We start from the raw sequence: 22,732 nt of genomic DNA, 5'->3' as shown, positions 1-22,732 counted from the left end.
CACCATAATAAAAAATAACTCTAAGTAGCTTAAAAACTTAAATGAAAAACTTGAATTTCTAAAATGCCTAGACAAAAACAGTTGAAAATCTTCATGACATTGGTTTTGGCAATTTCTTAGATATGATACTAAAAAAGCACAGACAGGGGTTAAGAGTGAGTTGTGGGATATACAGACATACAGTGGATTTTTAACCCCTAAATACTTCAGTCTGTATTTGAGGGGCTGGGGAGACATTCTATAGTTTCTAGTGCTCCAGGATACCATGGGTCACACAAACAAAAGATCAATAATCTCTGAAAATCTTTTAGATTGATCCCTGTCTTCCAGACATCCCTCTTTTCTGGCTTTAAAAGCTTTGAAGGAAGTACTAGCAGTATTGGAAGAGCGTGGAATTTGCAAAACTCATAGGAGTATCCTTTAAGATTATGGGTCATACCTCTCATACAAGGTAGGACCCAATCTGCCCCATTTCTACCTCAAAGAATGATGCTTAGGACAGAGTATAATTTTAAAGCCTAGAGCATCTTAGAAGAAATTTGTTTAAAATATACCAAGTATTTTTTTTAGATAATTAAAAAAAAATTTAATATTTATTTATTTTTTTTTTAGTTTTTGGCGGACACAACATTTGTTTGTATGTGGTGCTGAGGATCGAACCCGGGCCGTACACATGCCAGGCGAGCGCGCTACCGCTTGAGCCACATCCCCAGCCCAAAAATATACCAAGTATTTTTGTGTGTATGTGTGATGTTGGTGATTGAAGACAGGGCCTCACACATGCTAGGCAAGCACTATACCACTGAATTATATCCCCAGTCCAGGCTAATCCTACGTTGGATAACCTGAGGAAGACTCAGGATGTCGATCTATTTCAAAGTTGTGCAGGTAGTATTGAAGGCATATACCAGAAGAAACAAAGAATTCCTCAGTTACCAGTTAAATGATATACATTTTTTGTTTTGTAGATTAAACCCAGGGGTGCTTTACCATTGAACAATCCCTAGTCCTTTTTATTTTTTTAGACAGGTCTTGCTAAGTTGCTGAGGCTGATTTCGAACTTAAGATGCTTCTGCCTCAGCCTCCTGAATCACTGGGATTACAGGTGAATAACTTTTTTTCTGGGACATTTTAATAGCCCTTATCTTTTATGATAGTGACATTTTTTAAGGATGCAGTACCATCCACCTCTGTCCCTAACACATACTTCTTTTCTATTATAAATTGTATTTTCCTCATTTTGTATGTGTTTATTTCCTTGTGATTTGATTGAGATTATTACTCACATGTAATCCCACACCTGCCACCATACCTGCCAAATAATTTAAAAATTTTTTTCATCAAAGTAATATCTACCGGGTGGAGGGTAGAGGGTGGTAGAGGTATAGCTCATTGGTTGGGTTCTTGCTTAATTTGCAGGCCTGGGTTTGATTCTTAGCAGTGCTACCACCAAAAACCAATGAACCAACCAACCAAACAAAAATAGTAACAATAAAAAACTCCTATTTTAAAAAAATATTTATTTTTTAGTTTTAGGTAGACTCAATATCTTTATTTTTTATTTTTATGTGGTGCAGAGGATCAAACCCAGTGTCTCATGCATGCTAGGTGAGCACTGAGCCCCAGCCCCAGCCCCCCAAAACCTACTGATTATGAAGGGGTATAGATATATAGAAATGTATAAGTTTGTAGAGAAAAATTATCTGTATTTCTGCTGCACAGAGATTCTGGTGTACTACAAAATTAGTATCATATCGCATAATGGTATTTTAAAACTTTTTAAATTTAGAAGTAGTTTCAAATTTATAAAAAGCTGCAAAAACAAAAATAAGAGGTATCCCTATGTGATGCCCTTCCCCATGTTATGGTGTAGCAAGAAGGCCTTTGCCAGGGGCCAGTAACCTGCTCTTGGAATTGCCAGCCTCTAGATTCATGAGTTAATGCACTATTTTTTATAATTAAAAAGTATAAGATATACTTGTATACCTTTTACCTAGATATGTTTTATAGTTAAAATGTTTATGTTAACATTTTGCTGTTTCCCTTATTGTTTATCATCTATCTATCCAATTATGTGTGTGTATGTATTTATGTATACATGTGTTTCTTTTCTTTTTTTAATTAGTTACACATGACAGTACAATGACCTTGACATATCATACATTTGAATCAGATGGGATATAATTTCTCATTTTTCTGAGTATACAGGTTGCAGAAACACATTGGTCATGCAGTCACATATACACACACAGTAATAATAACGTCTGTTTCATTCTACTATCTTTCCTATCTCCTCAACCCCTCCCCTCCTCTACCTAATCTAGGGTATACATGTGTTTCTTTCCTGAATTATTAGGAGTTACATACATATCATGGCTTTTTTTTAACCCCTAAATACTTTAGTCTGTATTTTCTAAGAATTTAAAAATTTTACTCTAATATAATTAGTTATCAGCTTTATAAATATACTTTATTTAAGAATTTTATGTAATCTATCATCTATATTCCAATTTAAAAAAATTTTTTTTTAGTTGTAGATGGACACAATACCTTTATTTATTTATTTTTATGTGGTGTTGAGGATCGAACTCAGTGCCTCACATGTGCTAGGCAAACACTCTACCACTGAGCTACCACCACAGCCCTATATTCCAATTTTAATGAGCCAAAAATGTCTTTAAAAGGCACTCTCCCCCAAACAAACAAAACCCCCTGATCCAGTATAGGGTTAGTTTTTACATTTGGTTGTTATCTCTTCAGACTCTTTTTTTCTGTGGCATTTTAATAGTCCTTGTCTTTTATGATAGTATAATTTTTTAAGGATTCAGTAGCATCCACCTCTGTTCCTAATACATACTTCTTTTCTATTATAAATTGTCTTTTCCTCATTCTGTATGTGTCTATTTCCTTATGATTTGTTTGAGATTATACATTCTCTATTGGAACATGACATAGGTAATATGCCTTCACAGTATCACATCTTGGAGATACATAGTACTTTTAATTTCTAAGAAATGTTTTATAGGGGGCTGGGGATGTGGCTCAAGTGGTAGCGTGCTCGCCTGGCATGTGTGCGGCCCGGGTTCGATCCTCTGCACCACATACCAACAAAGATGTTGTGTCCGCCGAGAAGTAAAAAATAAATATTAAAAAATTCTCTCTCTCTTAAAAAAAAAGAGAAATGTTTTATATAATAATTTTTCCCTTTTTTCATAGAACATGCTGCTCTATTCATGAGTAGAATACAATATACTATTCTTTTTAGAATGTTACTTTTCTTGTTTTGCTTTTTTGCAATATTGGGGATTGAACCCAGGGGAGCTTTACCACTAAGCTGCACCCCAGCCCTTTTTTATTTTTTACTTTGAGATGTTCTTGCTAAGTTGTTGAGCTGGCTTCAAATTTGTGATCCTCTTGTCTCAGTCTTCCAGTCACTGGGGAATACAGGCAGGGCCACAACATCTGCATGCTATTTTTAAGTGTACACTTCAATAGTATTAAGTACACTATCATTGTTCAGTCTCCAGAACAATCTAACTGTATATCCATTCAACAATAATGTCCTATATCCTTCTCCTGTCCCATGGAAACCATCCTACTTTCTGTCCTTAAGATTTTGACTACTCTTTGTACCTCTTATAAATGGAATCACACAGTTATTATCTTTTTGTGACTGGCTTACTTCACTTAGCATAAAGTCCCTGAGGTTCATCCAGTCTGTAGCTGAATAATTTTCCACTGTACAGAATATTGTATCTACTGAATTTTGTTTATTCATTTGCCAGTCAGTGGAACGTGGATCACTTCTACCTCTTGGCTATTGTGAATAACGCTGCTATGAACATGATCATGTAAACATCTCTTAGAAAATCTCCTTTCAATTCTGTTGGATATATACCCAGAAGTGGGATTGCTGGATCATAAAATTATTCTTTTTTTTTTCAATATTTTGAGGACTTGCCACACTGATTTCTATGGCTGTTGTACCATTTTATATCCCACCAAAAGTGTAAAGGGTTCCAATTTCTTCACATTTTCAACAACATTTGTTATTATTTTCTCAATAGTAGCCATTACTGGGCATGGTGGCACATGCCTGTAATCCCGGACAATTAGGAGGCTAAGGCAGGAGGAACATGATTTCAGTGAGGCCCTAAGCAACTTAGTGAGCACTTATCAGAATAAAATATAAAAAATGGGCTGGGGGGCTGGGGTTGGCTCATAGATGGAGCGGTCACCTAACACGTGCGAGGCCCTGGGTTTGATCTCAGCACCACATAAAAATAAATAAATAAAAAAAAGATATTGTGTCCAACTACAAAAAATAAATATTTTTTTAAAAAACGGGCTGGGTATGAATAGGAAAAGAATAACTCAAACTATCACTATTTGTTGAGGACATGATTCTATATTTAGAGGATCCAAAAAATTCCACCAGAAAACTTAATAAATGAATTCAGCAAAGTAGTAACAGGATATAAAATCAATACCTATAAATAAAATGCATTTCTATACATCAGTAATGAATCCTCTGAAAGAGAAATTAGGAAAACTACCCCATTCATAATAGCCTAAAAAAAAATACTTGGGAATTAACAAAAGATGTGAAAGACTTCTACAATGAAAAGTACAGCTACTAAAGAATGAAATTTAAAAAGACCTTAGAAGATGAAAAGATCTCCCATGGTCTTGGATAGGGAGAATTAATATTTTCAAAATGGCCACTGTTGAGCTGGCTTCAAATTTGCAAGAATATCATGCTAAACAAAATTTACCAAAAGTGCTAATCAGATTTTAATGCAATTCCAATTAAAATCCCAATAACATTTCTCATAGAAATAGAAAAAGAAATCATGAAATTCATTTGGAAAAATAAGAGACCCAGAATAGCCAAAGCAATGCTCAGCAAGAAAAGTGAAGCAGGAAGCCTCACAATACCAGACCTTAAACTATACTACAAAGCTATAGTAACAAAAAAGGCATGGTATTGGCACCAAAATAGACATATAGACCAATGATACAGAATAGAAGACACATAGACAAACCCACATAAATCTAGTTATCTCATACTAGACAAAGGCACCAAAAACATACATTGGAGAAAAGATAGCCTCTTCAACAAATGATGCTGGGAAAACTGGAAATCCATATGCAGCAAAATAAAATTAAACCCCTATCTCTCACTATGCACAAAACTCAACTCAAAGTGGATCAAGGACCTAGAATTAGTCTAGAGACCCTGAACCTAGTAGAAGAAAAAAATAGGCCCAAATCATCATCACATCAGATTAGGTCTCGACTCTCCTAAAGCACAAGAAATAAAATCAAGAATCAATTGGGGCTGGGGATGTGCTCAAGCGGTAGTACACTTGCCTCACATGTGCAGGGTGCTGGGTTCGATCCTCAGCACCGCATAAAAATAAAATAAAGATGTTGTGTCCACCGAAAACTAAAAAATAAATATTAAAAAATTTTCTCTCTAAAAAAAAAAAAAAGAAAAAAGAATCAATCAATGGGATGGATTCAAACTAAAAAGCTTCTTCTCAGTAAAAGAAACAATCAAAGTGAAGAGAGACCCTACAGAGTAGGAGCAAATTTTTACTACACATATGTCAGATAGAGCACTAATCTCCAGATATATAAAGAACTAAAAAACTTTAACACCAAAAAAACTGATATCCAATCAACAAATGGGCGAAGGAACTGAACAGACACTTCTCAGAAGAAGATAAACAACTGATCAACAAAATATAAAAAAATGTTCAACATCTCTAGTAATTAGAGAAATGCAAATCAAAACTACTCTAAGATTTCATCTCACTCCAGTCAGAATGACAGTTATCAAGAGCACAAGCAACAATAAATGTTGGCAAGGATGTATGAGGGACTGCAAATTGGTGCAACCAAACTGGAAAGCAGTGTGGAGATTCCTTAGAAAACTTGGAATGGAACCACCATTTGACCCATCTATCCCACTCCTTGGTCTATAACCCAAAGGACTTAAAATCAGCATACTATAGTAATGCAACCACATCAATGTTTATATATACACAATGGAATATTATTTAGCAATAAAAGAGAATAAAATTATGGCATTTGCAGGTAAATGGATGGAGTTGGAGAATATCATGCTAAGCAAAATAAGCTAATCCCAAAAAATCAAAGTCCAAATGTTCTCCCTGATAAGTAGATGCTGATCCATAATGAGGGGTGGGGGGCGGAGACTGGGGGAACTTTAGGAAGGCGGGGAGAGGAGGAGACATGGGGGTAGGAAAGATAGTGGAATGAGATGGTCATCATTACGTTACCCTAGGTACATGTATGATTGCACAAATGGTGTGTACAACCAGAGAACCAGGGAAATGAATACCAGAGAAATGAGAAGTTGTGCTCCATTTGTGTACAATGAATCAAAGTGCATTCTGTTATCATTTATAACTAATTAGAACAAATGAAAAAAAATGGGCTGGGAATGTGGTTAAATGTCCTTGGGTTCAATCGCGTACTATAATAGTAGCCATCTTAGTAGTGCCTATTTCACAGAAAATGATCCTGAACGTTTTTCTGTCAATAAACATTCTTCTAAACATTATTATTATTATCATTATTTTTAATATTTATTTTTTAGTTCTCGGAGGACACAACATCTTTGTTTGTATGTGGTGCTGAGGATCAAACCCGGGCCGCACGCATGCCAGGCGAGCGCGCTACCGCTTGAGCCACATCCCCAGCCCCTCTTCTAAACATTATTTTAAATAGCTGAATATTAAACTAATTTGACATTGCAGTAATTTGTTTTGAGTACATTTTCAGGGTATAAATAATGTGCAGAACAGTTTTATGAAGAAATCTTTTGCCTGGAGAGGTGGTACACACCTATATTCCCAGCTACCTGGGAGACTGAAGCAGGAGGATTCTAAGTTCAAGACCAGCCTGGGCAACTTAGGAAGACCTCTCTCAAATAAAAAATACAAAGGGTTGCATGTAGCTCAGTGTAGAGTGCCCCTGGGTTCAGTACAATAAAATAAATAAATATATAAAAAGAAAAAGAAATCTTTGTCCTAAAGGAATTCCAGAGAGAATGAATACTCTACCACTAAGTTATATCCCATATCCCCAGGCCTTTTATTTTTTATTTTGAGATAGGGTCTCATTAAGTTGCCCAGGCTGGCCTCAAATTTGCAATCCTCCTGCCTCAGCCTCCCAAATGGCTGAGTTTACAGGTATGCACCACAGTCACACTTTCATATTTTAAACATATCTTGCCAAATTATAACTTAAAAAGTTGCACTGATTCATATTCCCACTGGCAGTGTGAAAATATCAATGCTGAATATTACCAGAAAAATAAATTTCAATGTCTAACCATAAAAGCACAGGAAAGGTCACAAAAAATAGACATCAACTGATAACAATAGCTAATCGATGAGAATCAGATTGCTTTGATGCATGAGTGCACAAGTAAAAATTTTGATTTATCTATATTACTTAAATTTTCAATAGGAAGGTACTCATGTAAAACTTGTGTAGACATAAATATTTCAATTTCTTAATTTAATAAGTGGAATACATATATACCTATATACGTGTGTATACATATATACGAGTATATGTATACACATGTATTTGTTTTTCTTTTTAGCTGTAAATGAACATAATACCTTTATTTATTTACTTTTATGAGGTGCTGAGGATTGAACCCAGTGCCTCACAAGCACAAGGCAAGTGCTATACCACTGAGACACAACCCCAGACCTCTTCTTTCTTTTATTGTGTGGTGCTAGGGACTGCACCTGGGGCTTACTACAAGCAATCTATCATTGGGCTACACTTCCAGCCGTGATATTCTTGTTTTAATATGTATGCTTTGTGTGTGTGTGTGTGGTGCTGGGTGGGGACTAAACCCAGGGCTTTGTGAATGCAAGGCAAGCACTCTACGAACTGAACTATATCCCCAGCCCATATGCTTTTTACCTTAATTAAAGTTACATTTTTTTTTGTATTTATTATGTATCTCCTTTTATGAAATATTGACTCATTTTTCTTATTATTTGTACTTTTTACATATGAACCCTCGTGTATATATATATAATAGTAGTATTTCCCTTCTTTCTTGTTTTCTTTTTTCTTTGCAGTGCTGGGAATAGAACCCAGAGCCCTATGCATGCTAGCCTAGTACTCTACCCCTGACCTCTTGTTTACCTTTTAACAGTTTATTTGACTATATGTTTTTAACCTTGTTTTATGTGTACCTGTGTTTAACATTTCACCCTTGAATTCCACTGTAATTACTTGGATGTACACTTTGACAAGATTTAAAGTTGGGGTGCAGTGGCACATGCCTGTAATTCCAGATACTGGGAGGCTGAGGCAGGAGGATATCTTGAGACCATAAGTTCTAGACCAACTAGGACACATAATGAGGCCTGAAAAATCCAAAGCAAGAGAACAAAAATAAACACAGAACAACGACAAATCTAACTTTTCTCCCTAAGTGGTTAACTAATTCCAGCATTCCATGGTGTTACTTGGAAGAATGAGTAGCCATCCAGAAAAAGTCTCTGGTGACGTACTGCCCAGATACATGTCTTTTTGAAAAGTTTTGCCTGGCGCGGTAGCCCACGTCTGTAATCCCAGCGGTTTGGGAGGCTGAGGCAGGAGGATCTTGAGTGCAAAACCAGCCTCAGCAATTTAACGTGATCCTCTCTCTAAATAAAATATAAAAAAGGGCTGAGGATGTGGCTCAGTGGTTAAGCGCGCCAGGGTTCAATTCTGAAGGAAAAAAAAAAAAAAAAAAGAAAAAGAAAAAAAAATTCAGTTCTTAGTACAGACGCTACTGGATTTATGATGGGGACGTTACCCCACTGTAAGCCCCAAATATCGTAAACCGTCTGCACTTAATTTCAGGTTCTGACGACTAAACTTTTCAAAACGTTTTAGGAGCACTGCTAATAGGATGTGTAATCGTCATTCATTCCAAGGTGAAGGTCCGGGGATAGCCAAAGAAGACCTCCACTCCCTCAAGTGGCCACCGAGTCATTTCCCTCGGGTTCTCGTTAATTTAAGAGGCCATCAGGTGAGCACCGGGCGTATGCGGCAGTGACCGGGCAAGAAGACTTCCTTTGTGAACAAATGTGTACCCACCGCCTCAATTTACTGTGCCTGCCCGCGGTGGATTCTCTGGAGGGTTCCGATAAGCATTCTTAGAAAAGTCCTGTTTCCTTTTCCTGCAATATCCCAAGAGTGCAACGACAAGTACTGCGAGGTGGCCGCAGACCCAGAAGCAACGTTAGGGAAGTTGGAGAAAGGGGTAAGCGGAAAGACTGGAGAGCCAAGCCAACGCGGAACGCAGGGATCCGCACGGCGCGCCCAACTTGTTTTACGGCATCCGACCGGTTGCTTTACGGCTCTTTTGTCTTTCCGACTTGATTTACGGCTCCTCCACGTTCAGTCTTCTTCGCCAAACTCTACAAGGGCCCCTCTAGAGTTTGAACCTTTTTCCCAGGGTCCCTTGCAACTCTTTCCCAGTCTCCTTTGCCAGCTTGTCCAACCTTCTTTCCATTTGCTTATAGTCCAGACCAAGTTCCCCGGGTGCACCGCGCGCTGCACGGGGCGCGTAAGTGGGGAAGTGAGGAAGGGGTGGAGGGGTGCAGGGGTGGGGGCGGCTCTCCCCCGGGTGGTTCCGCCCGGGGATTGTAGAGCGTAGGACCGCTCAGATTCGGATTGGAGTTCTTGGGGAGGCTGTTGAATTTGTCCTGAGTTTCCTACTAGAGATGCTGAATGGCTACGCCTGTCTAATTGGTTAGTGCCGTCCGGAAGGGCTCGGGGATCTGGGCTTCTCGACAGTTTGGTTAGGAGGACCGAGACTCACGAATCACGTGCGCCAGGACCCAGGGTGGAAGGCTGCATACGGATCTTGTGGAGTTCCCTGCGCAGCTCGAGACATTGTAAATGCGGTTTGTTGACAGGAGTGTCAGTATCCGAATGGAGTTAGAAGAAGTAGGTGGAAGTTGGGAAGGAATAGTGGATTTAAAGGGAATTTTTGACATTTAGTTTAGCAATGTATTCAGCCTTTCTAGATCTTAAAAAAAAAATTGAGGCACGATTCATTACATATGCGCTTAAAGTGTACAATTCTGTAGTTTTTAGTATATGCTCAAGGTAGTGCAACCATCACCGAATTCTTATTACAGAACATTCTCATCACTCAAAAAGAACCTAGAAGCTAGTTAGCAAAGACGTACCTGAGATTACAGGCATTCATCACTGTGTCTGGCTTGATTTCGCATCACCCTTCTACAATTCTTGTCTATGAAATTACCAGCCATGTATACACATATACACATATATGTATGTGTATATATATATATGTGTGTGTGTATATATATGGAATCATACAAGATTTGTCTTTTCCTGTATGGTTTATTTCATGTAGCATATTTTCAATACTTTTTGTATTTTGCATGTATCAGGACTTCATTCTTTTTTTATGAACTAATAATCAGTTGTATGGATATACCACATTTTGTTTCTCCCTTAGCTGATGGACATTGGTGGTTTCATAGACTTTTAAGGTCTTTAATTCCCCCACAGAACTAGCATTCGCAGGCACAAACATTTTAAGCTTAAGTTCTCAAAAACCATCGTTTGACTCTGGTTTTGGGTCAGGCATTTCAGTGGCCACAGGTTTGTGTCTTTTAGAGCAGTTTGTTTTTTTAAAAGCCTTATATTCCCAGTTCATCACCTATCAGACTATTAATAATATTGATAACAAGTGGAGATGTATTTGTGGCATGTCTTCTGAAGGTGGCAGAAACTGTCAGAAACTGCTGTTGTGTAATGTATGCTGAGACCTGTTATCCCAGGTATGTTATCCCATGGCTAATTTCTGACTACACCCAGTATTATATATGCAATGTAAGCTTCATGGCACTTTCACATCCAATATAAACTGGTGTAGTTAAGAGATGAGCATATGAAAAGCCTAATTCATCTAGCAATGGGAGAGATTTTACTAAAAATAACTAGTCAGTCTTCATCACTCATGGATTCTGTATTTGTGAATTTATCTACTTCTTTACATTTATTTGTAATCCTTAATCAGTAGTACTCTTGATGCTTTCCTAAAGTGTGCAGAGTTGTTAAAAATCTGAGTTGACTAATGCACATATTCTCAGCTGAGGTCAAACAAGATGAAGCTTTCCTAAGTGTCCTTTGGTGGTATACTTAGTAACCTGTTTGTTGGATTTTTGTGCCCCCACTTTTTTTTTTTTTTTTGGTAAGGTGAATTGAACCCAGTGGTATTTTATCACTGGGCTACATCCCTAGCCCCACTTTTTTTTTTTTTTTTTTAATTGCTGAAGCTGGCCTGGATCTTGTGATCTGCCTACCTCAGCCTCCCATGTACCTGAGATTATAGGCATAGGCGTACATCACTGTGTCTGGCTTGGTTTCACTTTTTTTTTTTTTTGCACCAGGGATTGAACCCAGGGGCACTTTACACTGAGCCACATTCCCAGCCCTTTTTTTGTATTTTATTTAGAGACAGGTCCTTGCTAAGTTGCTGAGGCTGGCTTTGAACTCACGATCCTCCTGCCTCAGCCTCCTGAGTTGCTAGGATTACAGATGTGTGCCACCAAGCCCAGCTTGGTTTCACATTTTTAAAATGGTTTCCAAGCATAGTGCTGGAGTGCTGTCTAGCATTCTTAAGTGCAAGAAGGCCGTGATGTGCTTTACAGGGAAAAGATAAGTTTCTTTCAGACAAATTTATCAGGCATGGGTTGTATTGATATTGACTGTGAGTTCAGTATTAATGATATATATTAAATAAGGTGTCTTGGGGCTGGGGATGTGGCTCAAGTGGTAGCGCGCTCGCCTGGCATGCGTGCAGCCCGGGTTCGATCCTCAGCACCACATACAAACAAAGATGTTGTGTCCACCGAAAAATAAATAAATAAATATTTAAAAATAAATAAATAAATAAATAAGGTGTCTTTAAACAGAAACACCTAAAGCAGTTATTTATTGACATGTTGAGCAACTCTATTTTTCCTTGGAGAATTGGTTTAGTATTTACTAATTTAGTGTTCATGGTGGCTGTTTAGAACATAAGTACTGTGAATAATGAGAATTGACAGAATAACCAGTTTAATTATTGATGAGCAGAAAATCTAGTGTTGGTATTTTTAAGTTTCTATAACTTTAACTGTTTTTTCTATTCAAGGCATTCATTTTTAATTCTGTTTAAGTAGTGTTGGAGAGAAGCTAAAATAGAATGCTTTTCCTTCTGTGTGTGGGGTGTGGTGATTGTGCTAATTGTTGGGGATTCAGTGATTAGTGTATGACCCCTCTGTTCTTAAATGGGTGAGTGTGCTAGTACAGCAAAGATGTAATTATAGTGTGGTATATGCTTTGAAATACATCTAAAATGCTACGGAAACATAGTATTAATTCTCTTTAGAGTGTGCTGAGATGCATAAGCCTTCAAGCAAGAAATGACCTTTGAGGACCTTTGAGAACCTTTGAGATTTCTTTCTTTTAACTTAAAAAAATTTCTGTTCTGTTGCAGTATGAACATACATTACAATGTTATAGCAGTATGAACATACATTAAAATATAAGAAAGAAACTCAATGTCCCATTCTTCTCATCAAGGTGCTCTTGGTCTTCACAATCAGAATCCCATTAATCTCTTGAGTCTCAACAATTCTACCTCCTTTAATACAGAACTAGAGTCTATCTTTTACGTTTCACGTACAAATGTTGTAATTAAGCCTTTCTCATTTCCTCTCTGGGTTGTTATAACGTAGACTCCTAACTGATCTCTCCCTTGGCTATTCATTGTTGGTTATTCACTGTTAACAAAGGGCTTTCTAAGTTTTAAGTATAATCTTGTTATTCTTACCTTAAAATTTTCCATTACTCTCTCATGGCTGACAAAATAAAGTTTTTTTTTATGGTGGCTCCTATTACCCTTCAAGATCAGGCCTTTCTTTGTCTTTAATAAAGATGAGAAGAGGTAATATAAAAGAGGAAAATTTCTTTTGGTAACATGCCTTGTTCCCTTTTATTTCTTCCTTCCTCTTTCCATAATTAATTAGAAATGCTTTTAAGTTATAAGGAAATGGGCAAGAATAAAAGCACATTTTTTTCCCAGTCTTGTTTACTTTTTTTTTTTTTTGGTGCTGGGGAATAGAATCCAGGGCCCTGTGCATACTAGTTGTTTACCTTTTTAATATCTTGAATTCATTCGTTTCTTGATCACAGCCACTTTCTTGTCCAGGCTCTTTTCCTCCTATGACAAGTTTTTTTTTTTTTTTTTTTTTTTTTGGGGGGGGGCATTTTTATTTCTTTTGGGAAAATATCTATTAAAATTCTTGGGTCATATGGCAGATGTAAGTATAAGAAAGTATCTCGATGATCTGAGGCTTGGTGGTATGAAAAGGTATCTTAGGGCTTAAAGTAGTAATCACTAAAAAAACCAAACCAACCAACCCTGATTATGTCAAAATTTAAAACTTTTCATCACAGACAACTCTAAGAAAATGAATAGGTAAACAGACACCAATCTGAGAAAGGACTTATACCTGAGATATATTAAGAACCAGTGGGGTTCAAGGCCTGTGAAGAATCTGCTGCTTGACCCTCTGGGACTGTGGCTGGTTTTTTGGAGTCCTCCTTTTTCATGAAGGATAGTATGTGTTAGCAGGTAGAATGGTTTTATTAGCCTATTTGCTGTCAGCAGTGTATGAAAGTTCCAGTTGCTTCACATCCCTTGCTAACTTTTCGTGTTGTAATTCTTTTTCTATTTTTAGTCATTCTGATGAATGTAGAGTGGGATGTCATTAAATGGTTTTAATTTTAGTCCTTGATTATTAATGATGTCCAGCACTTTTTTCCTGTTACTGACATTGCTTCCTTTGTTATTGACATATCTTCCTTTGTGAAGTGCCTACTTAAATCTTTTTTAAAAATATTATTATTATTATTATTGTAGTTGGACACAGTACACTTATTTTATTTATTTATTTTTATGTGGTGCTGAGGATGAAACCCAGGGCCTTGCACGTGTGAGGCAAGCACTCTACCGCTGAGACACAATCCCAGCCCCTAAATCTTTTGCTCACTTTGAAATTGGTTGTCTTTTTTTTTAAACTGAGTCATTAGAATTCTTTATATGTCTTTCTTATCCTGATATCAGTCCTTTGGTAGTAGTTATCTACCCATTTTCTTAGATAAACAGAAGTTTTACATTTTGATGTAGTCAATTTATTATTTTCTTTTTTCTTCTGGGTGCTAGGGATGAACCCAGGGCCTCATGCATGCTATGCACAAACTCTGCTACCAAGCTATCCTGCAACCTGCTTTTCTTTTATAGTTACTGCTTTTTGTTTTCTAAGAAATCTTGACCACTTTCAGTTTGTGAATATATTCTTTTAAAATTATAGTTTTAGCTTTTATGTTTAGATATATGAGCCATCAGTAGGTTTTGTGAATATTATGGGGTATGACAACGTTAAAATTTTTCTTTACAGATGTTTAGTTATTCTAGCAGCACTTATCAAAAATGCTGTTATACTGCATTTTTGAAATTAAGATGACAGTTTAAATAGTGCTTAATTTCTGGGCTCTCTTTTATCCTATTGGTTAATCCTTATGTCAGTACCATATGAAATTTAAATATTTTTATTTTATTTTTTATGTATTTATTTATTTATTTTTAGTTTTTCGGTGGACACAACGTCTTTGTTTGTACGTGGTGCTGAGGATCGAACCCGGGCCGCACGCATGCCAGGCGAGCGCGCTACCGCTTGAGCCACATCCCCAGCCCACCACATGAAATTTATACCGCACTGCTCTGTTGACATGTCATCCATGTCCTTTTTTTTTTTTTCCCCCCCAGTCCTGGGAATTGAACTTAAGCCCTCTACCACTGAGCTACATCCTCAGCATGTCTAATTATTTCCTGATTGAGTGATTGAGTGATTAGATTGGTAGAGCTATGAATTAGATTGATGTCTAAGTGATGTGACCTTTCAGAGAATCCACCCGGAAGCACATGATATGACTATTATTAGTTACATTAAGTTTGAATACTTAATTGAGGTGATATCTGCCAGATTTCTCCATTGTAAAAAAGAGTCTTTTACCCCCCTCCTTCTTTACCTGCAAGAACAGTAGTTTATTTGAAGATGACACCAGCACACTCTTGATAGAGGAAAGGGGACATAAGATAGGAACAGAAAGACAGTCAGCAAAAGATAAGGTATCAAGCCAGTTCTAACCACACCAAATTCCACTGGGGAACTTTGGAGCTAACATAGAGGTCCTGGCTCAGTGTCATCCTACAGAAAGGATAATAAACTTAGGGTATTTGAACACCAGCACCTGTCAGTCATAGTTTGAGGGTTGCTGACAAGGGGAATCAACTTTCAGGCACTTCTAAGTTGCCATGAACATGGGGGAAATATAGGCTGTGGATGCCAAGGAAAACTCTCAGTTAAAGAGATGCAGATGTTGGCATTTAGAAGTCAGGCCAGAGTGGTAAGAGCTGAAGGGACAGTTTGAGTGTCTATAGTGTCTGCTGTGATAACCTAGAACCTCGAGCTTGAGGCAAAAATTTATGTGCTCTTATTTTGTCAGGAAGCAGAGGTGGCGGGAAAGGAGAGTGAAGAGAGAAGCAAGTTTAAGTCAACTCAAGGGTGCATTTCCAAGTTGGCCACCCCTTGGTAACAAGTACAACTGATTGCTTGACCTCCTAAAGCTGTCTCCCAGGAGGATGTATAAAGTACTGCATCCAGGACAATACACCAAGAGAATTTACCCCTCAGCTTCTGTATTGTCATTGGAGAAAGATTTGTCTCATGGTACATTAACTCCCTGGAGCATCCAAATTGTGTGTAGGTGGGTATCAGGTGGGATCTCATAGGCTCCCTCAAAGGCAAGAGGGAAGCCAAAGGTGGGAAGTGAGAGGCATCCAGCACGAAGGAAGTAAAAGATTGCAGGATTGTGCCTGTGTACTGGAGGTTAGACCTACATATATTTTGTTAGTCCATGACACCTGGGGTGAAGACAATAGCCTCAAAATTGGCAAGGCCAAAGAAGATTTGAGATGTTGCATAAAAAATGTCTGATGTATTTAGATTCCATTTGTATTTAACAAATATGTACCCACATACAATACCCAGTCACATGTAAAAGAAAATAACAGCTATCCCATGGTGGTGGGATCCCTTGGAATTTGACTTTCTCCCATAGTTATCGATAAGTTTTTAAACCTTTTTACAGTAAAAATATTTTAATTTTATAATGAGAAAATGGTTATGGACAATTGTAGGAAGGAAGGCAAAACAAAATTTTTTTCGAAGTAAAAGAAGTTAGCAAAAAAAGAAAAGATACCATGTTTACTTTATGGTAGGGATAAGATTGTATTTTTCTTCAAGAAAAGGATGAATCTTTTAAGATTGTTTAGAAAAGTAGAAACAACTGTCTTTTCAAATGTGAGAAATGTAACTCTTAAAATAAAATTTTAAAATGTACTTTTTATATCCTGCATTGTGCATTTTTTCATTGATTTAGGCATTCGTTCATTTACTTAGACAACAGCTGTTACCAAGCACTTCTTGACTCCCTGCTTTGAGCCAGGATCTCTGCTAGTCACTGGTAAAGAAGAATAAGATTCCCTGTCTTCTTGGGATTCATTTTGAAGTGAGGGGCAATGGATTGTGAGATAATACTCATCAAATATTCAAATGCATTCTTACATTTCCCAGCCTCCATTGCAGTTAAGTTGGGGCTTTGTATGTGACAGGTTTTCTTCAGTGTACTGTGACCAGAAGAGATCCATGCCGCTTTTGGACTTTGGCAGCTGTGATCTGTTGTGACTCCTCCAACTCTCTCTACCCCTTCAGTGATAACCTTGGAGGCCACATATGCTAGATGACACAGCTATAAGATGGGCAAGGCTACTATGCTGCATCAGACCTGGCCTGACTGAGATAAATTTTATACTTTTATTGTGGTAAAATATGCATAACATAAAATTTTCCATTTTAAACATTTTTAAGTACACAATTCAGTGGCATTAAGTACATACACTAAGTGGGTATCTTTGTTTGTAACAGATAACAGTTCATTTGAAACTTTGTGCTTATCCTCTTGTCCAACAACTATTTAGTATCCATAGAAAATTACTCTTGTAAGCTATTATCATATCATTTTAGTGTAGTCAACTTAGGAGGGTCTTATTAATATTTCCTTTTACAAATGAAATTGGGGCAGATAGAGGTTAAATTATTCCCCAATTTACATAGCTTACCTGATGGAGCTGGCTGTTTAACATATCTGACTCTACACTTTGAAACATGCTTTATACCAGTGGTTGGCATCTCATCGCCTGTGGGCAAATCTGCCTTTTGTTTTTTTAAATAAAATTTTAATAGGATACAACCATGCCCATTCATTTATGTATCGTCTTTGGCTGCTTTCACACTTTTTAAAAAAAATATATTTAAATATAGCATTATGACATGATTCTTTTTTATTTCTTTTCTTTTTTTTTTTTTAAAGAGAGAAAGAGAGACACAACATCTTTGTTTGTATGTGGTGCTGAGGATCGAACTTGGGCCGCACGCATGCCAGGCAAGCGCACTACCGCTTGAGCCACATCCCCAGCCCTGGCTGCCAGAGTTGAGTACCTGTGACAGACTATATTGTCAGAAAATCTAAAATATTTACTGTGAGGTCCACTATAGAAAAAGTTTTGTTGACTTCTGCTTTATAGAATAGATATTTAAAATTTTGGTGGGGAGGAGTACTGGGGATTGAACTCAGGGACTCCACCCCTGAGCCATATCCCCAGCCCCATTTTTTGTATTTTACATAGAAATGGGGTCTCACTGAGTTGCTTAGTACCTCACTTTTGCTGAAGCTGGCTTTGAACTCGAGATCCTCCTGCCTCAGCCTCTTGAGCTGCTGGGATTACAGGCATGCACCACTGTGCCTGGCTATTTTAAGTTTTTTTATTTTATTTTATTTTTTATTTTAAGTTTTTATTAAAATAATACATGCACATATGTGAACACTGAAATACTACCAAAAGTTTTATTTTGTAGAAACCCCTTCTATACTGTTCCCCACCCCAGTCCCATGCCTCTGAGACAACATGGCATTTATTATATTGACATTCTAAACAATATTCTTATTCCCTCTTTCTTTTAAAGTATTTAAAAATTTAATTTACCCATAACTAGAAATTTATGAGATAGTGTGATATTTGATGCATGTATACAATGTGTAATGACCATATAATAGTAGTTAGTGTACCCATTACCCCAGACCTCCACTCCTTGTTTTAAAAGTTGTAGAAACTAATTATTGACTAACCTAGTTAATTATCTTAATTTTTAGGCCAGTATCTTAGTTTTTAGTAAGTTATAAATTATCATTTTAGCTGAAATATTTTATGATTATTTAAATAATTGTGTGCATTTTCATTATAAAGTATGCAAGGAAAATCAACATGAAATTATTTAGTAGCTAACATTTATTTAGTACTTACTATGTGCCAGGCACTATTCTAATGTACTTTCATGCAGTATTACATTTATTCTTTATAATAGCTATAGGACATGTAGGTACTACTATTATCTCCATTTTAAAGATGAAGAAATATCATTTAGAGATTGTGTGTCTTTCCCTTGGTCAAGTGCCTACTGGTGTGATGGAGCCAGGTTTCCACACTAGAACTTGAACTCTTAAACATTAATATAAAGCCAGATGGATTAGTGTACTATCAACAATCATAGATTAGTAGTTCTATTAGCAAATAATCTGAAGATTTAAAATATGTAAAATTTCTGGGGCTAGGATTGTGGCTCAGTGGTAAAGCACTTGCCTAGCCTGTGTGAGGCACTGGGTTCAATTCTCAGCACCGTATATAAATAAATGAATAAAATAAAGGTTCATCAACATCTTTAAATAAAAAAAATTTAAAAAATATGTAAATTTGCTGAGGCTCAACTTTGAAACAATTTCATTTGAAACAGGTGTAGGGCCGTTAGGTAGTGGGTCAATCAGTGTGGATGGTTTTTCTGAGGGTAATTCTATTTTCTAGTGGACTTTATTAAATTTGCCTAATCTCAGTCTAGTGCATTGGCTTTTAAACTTAAACCTGCAGCAGAATCACCTGAAATTCTTCTTGAAGCCCAGGTTACCATTTTCAGTAATTCCTGAAGCATAGCGTTTCTTAGCATGTCTGGGATGGGGCCTGAGAATTTGCATTTTCCCAAGTGTTGCTAAGTACTGCTGGTCCAGGGTTTAAACTGGCTTGTTGCTATTTCTGTTCTTTCTGAATGTTAGGGATCTTATATATTGCCTCCCCTTGATCTTTTTTCCTTTCTTTTTCTTTATGAGGTGGGGTCTCACTGTGTTGCCCAGGCTGGTCTTGAACTTCTTGGCTCAAGCAGTCCCGCCTCAGCCTCCTGACTGGCTGGGACTATAGGCTTGTACCTATTCCCTGGCTCTGTTTTTTCCTTTTAATTAGTCTTCTTCCTCCAGCTAGTGTGTAAACTGGAAAACAACAGTTCAGTCATGTGGCTCATATTTTTTTTTCCACCCGCCAGAGATCAGGGTCATGTTGCCTAGGCAGTAGGTAATTCTTTTGTTTTTTTTTTTTTTTTTAATAACATTAAAGAATCATCCCCCTGCTTTATTGAAGTATGACTGACAAATAAAAAGATAAGGTATACAAGATGATTTTTTTCTTTTTTTTGAGATGGAGTCCCTTTGTGTTGTCCTGGGCTCAAGTGATCCACCTGCCTTAACCTCCTGAGGAGCTGGAACTGCAGGTGTACACCACACAGTCAGCTACAATGTGAAGATTTGATATACATTGTGAAGTGATTACAAGTAATCAAGGTGTTTACCACATCCATCACCTAACATTACCCTTTTAGGCAGTAGTAAGGTGATTTTTTGCGTTCCCTTAGAAAGTGTTTGTGTAAATTTGATTTTTTCTTTTTTTTGGTTTGGTACCAAGTATTAAGCCCCGGGGCACTTAACCACTGAACCACATCCCCAACCCTTTTTATGTTTTATTTTGAGATAAGGTCTCACTAAATTGCTTAGGGTCTTGTTAAATTGCTGAGGCTGGCTTTGAACTTGTGATCCTTCTGCCTCAGCCTTCACTGTGCGCCACTACACCTGCTGATTTTTTCATTTGTAAATGTAATATATTCCTGTTGTAAAGAACACTTTTAATAGCATCACTAGAAGAGAAAAATGTTAACAAAAAGGTAGAAGCAGACTCTAAAGGATTTTCAGTGGCTTGGCAGAACACAGCTAACCACTGAGGAATCTTGTCTTTTATTGGAGCAGTTTTAGAAGCACATAAATAAAGCAACTCAGAGATATCACACATGGGGTTTTTATTTGATTTTTAGTAGAGTTTCTTGCCTTTTATCTTTAGCATTCTTTGAAATCCACTTTTTTAAAAAATCTTTTATTTATATAGAAGCTAACCAGAATCAACATGTCTGCGACCGAGGAAACAAATCATGGAGGGCATGACAGCCATCTTCCTGTTGGTGGCAACTCTGTATTGTGCTTTGGACAGGTAACGGTGTTTTTTTTTCATCTGTGGAAAGACTGAGGTTAAGTTAGAAAAGTTATAGTGAAATGATATGCATGCATAAGCTCTTACTGTAATTGGCACCCCCCCCCCCCCAACCTTCTTTGTCCTGGGAATTGAATCCAGGGCCTTGCCTATGCTAGGCAAGTGTTCTATCACTGAGCAACATACCTGGTTTCTCCTTTAGAAGGCCTACTTAGGGGTCTTTGCTGAATTGTGAGTACATTTTGGCATTTTCCCATTGAAAGATAAAAGACGTACTTTAGGTGTATATTTATTCATTCATGTGATAAAGAGATTTTGTCATATTAATATGACATAAAATTTAAAATGAAGCAAAGATTGTATGTGGAAGGTCTCTCAACTTCCCCATTACTCCTGTCTGTATGTCACTGAGTTGGCTTTCTGGGAGACATCCAAAATTATTGGAGTCACGTCTTATTCTATGCATGGAAAAGAGAATCTTTCTTTGTCCACCCAAATTATCTTTTTACTAGAGTTTATTGGTAAATATTTATTTTATTTAAATAGGGCAAAGGGGCTGGGGTGTGGCTCAGTGATAGAGTGCTTGCCTTGCATTCAACAAAGCCCTTGGTGATCCCCAGCACCACACAAACACACACACACACACACACACACACACACAGAGAAAGAAAGAAAGATAAGGGAAAAAGCCCAAACTACAAGTGGAGAGTGCAAATGGAGGTAAGATTTCCTATTCTGTTTTCCTTTTCCTTACTTCCTTGCCTGCTTAAACATATATAGACTCTGAGGTGGGAAGTTTCATTTCTTGATTTAGCTGGAGAGGGCTGAGGGTATAGCTCAGTGTAGAGCACTGGCCTGGCCTGTGTGTAGCCCTGGGTTCCATCTCTAGCACTGCAAACAAACAAAAACTCTAAACCCAAAAACCTAATTTAAGCTTGAAAAAGTTTAATAAGGGTAGCAGTAACTGGTAACTCATTAGTTCTCAAAATTTGGTTCTGGGACCCTTGGGGGTTAATAGGACCTTTTCCGAGTCTTATGAGGTCAAAATTAATTTCATTGTAACATTAATGAAACATTATTGGTTGCCTTTTTCACATACCTTCTTTCATGAGTGAACAGTGGAGTTTTTTAGACTGTATAATGTAATGGTATCATTGCTTTGATGGCTAATAAAATGTGTGCCTTTAAAAGTTTCTCAAAGTTAATTCCTGATATTGATAGGTATAACCCACATAAACAAAAACTCTGGGATCCTCAGTACTTTTTAAAAAAATTCAACTAATACATTAAAATTATACATATTTATGTGGTACCATGTGATGTTTTGATTTATGTGTACTTTGTGTGCTCAATACTTTTTAAGAGGAAAGGGTGCTGCAAAAGAGACTCACTGATGTGAGGAATGGTGGAAATGTTAAATCTGGTTTCCCCTTCTGGATTGTAGTGCCAGTACACAGCAGAAGAGTACCAGGCCATCCAGAGTGCTCTGAGGCAGAGGCTGGGCCCGGAATACATAAGTAGCCGCATGGCTGGAGGAGGCCAGAAGGTAGGGGAGGCGTCATGCCTGGACGATCTTACCACCTTTGGGTCCTCATGGATTCAGAAGGTTCTTATTCATATTACTGGATGTTTCCTAGTGCCTTTGGATGGATGGGTTCCAGCCTTCGCTGTCATAGGAAGTGGCCCAAGCATTGCCTTGAGACATATAACTGCCATGTTAAGATTTTTATTAAGTCCTTAAAAAATGTTCCCTTTGTCATTTGCCTCTAATTTTATTACTACTGCTACTACTAGTAGTATTATTACTATTGCTGCTGCTGCTGCTATTACTAATTCTTCTTTTTCCTCTTCCTCCTCTTTTTGTGGTACTGGGATGAAACCCAGGGCCTCCTGCATACCAAGCAAGCTGCTCTACCACTGAGCTACACCCCCAGCCTCTAATAGTAACTGCCACATATGTTTTTGGTCTTCCATAAAATATGTTAACCTGAGATTTGTACCTTTTTGAAAAATGTGGGTTTTGGAAACTGTTAGGAAAGTGGATATCTTTCCCCTCTGAGGCTGGTAACTACTTTCAGACAGACCATTATTTATAACTGGAAGAGACTTTGAAATACA

At 37.4% G+C, this 22,732-nt stretch overlaps 1 protein-coding gene across 9 annotated transcripts in view; it reads left to right on the top strand.

Annotated features, from left to right (window-relative positions):
• Positions 1-9,439: 9,439 nt before the first annotated feature.
• Rad52 (RAD52 homolog, DNA repair protein) overlaps positions 9,440-22,732 on the top strand; it is a 29,596-nt gene continuing 16,303 nt past the window's right edge. The window contains exons 1-6 of one of the 9 annotated variants that reach the window (XM_071610302.1): positions 9,440-9,616; positions 15,643-15,903; positions 17,569-17,687; positions 19,775-19,917; positions 20,513-20,614; positions 22,059-22,160. In XM_071610302.1, the coding sequence (XP_071466403.1) occupies positions 20,531-20,614; positions 22,059-22,160 (186 nt within the window). In that variant the 5' untranslated portion in view covers positions 9,440-9,616; positions 15,643-15,903; positions 17,569-17,687; positions 19,775-19,917; positions 20,513-20,530. Of the gene's footprint in view, positions 9,617-9,684; positions 9,802-9,928; positions 9,948-9,980; positions 10,000-15,642; positions 15,904-17,568; positions 19,918-20,512; positions 20,615-22,058; positions 22,161-22,732 lie in introns of those variants that run through there. The other 8 variants (XM_034637100.2, XM_071610304.1, XM_071610301.1 and 5 more) reach the window with 8 other exon arrangements.

Source organism: Marmota flaviventris, chromosome 3, assembly GCF_047511675.1.
Source record: "Marmota flaviventris isolate mMarFla1 chromosome 3, mMarFla1.hap1, whole genome shotgun sequence".
NCBI lineage: Eukaryota > Metazoa > Chordata > Mammalia > Rodentia > Sciuridae > Marmota > Marmota flaviventris.
The sequence above is the reverse complement of the archived record's forward strand: the minus strand, read 5'-3'. Positions and strand labels throughout refer to the sequence as shown.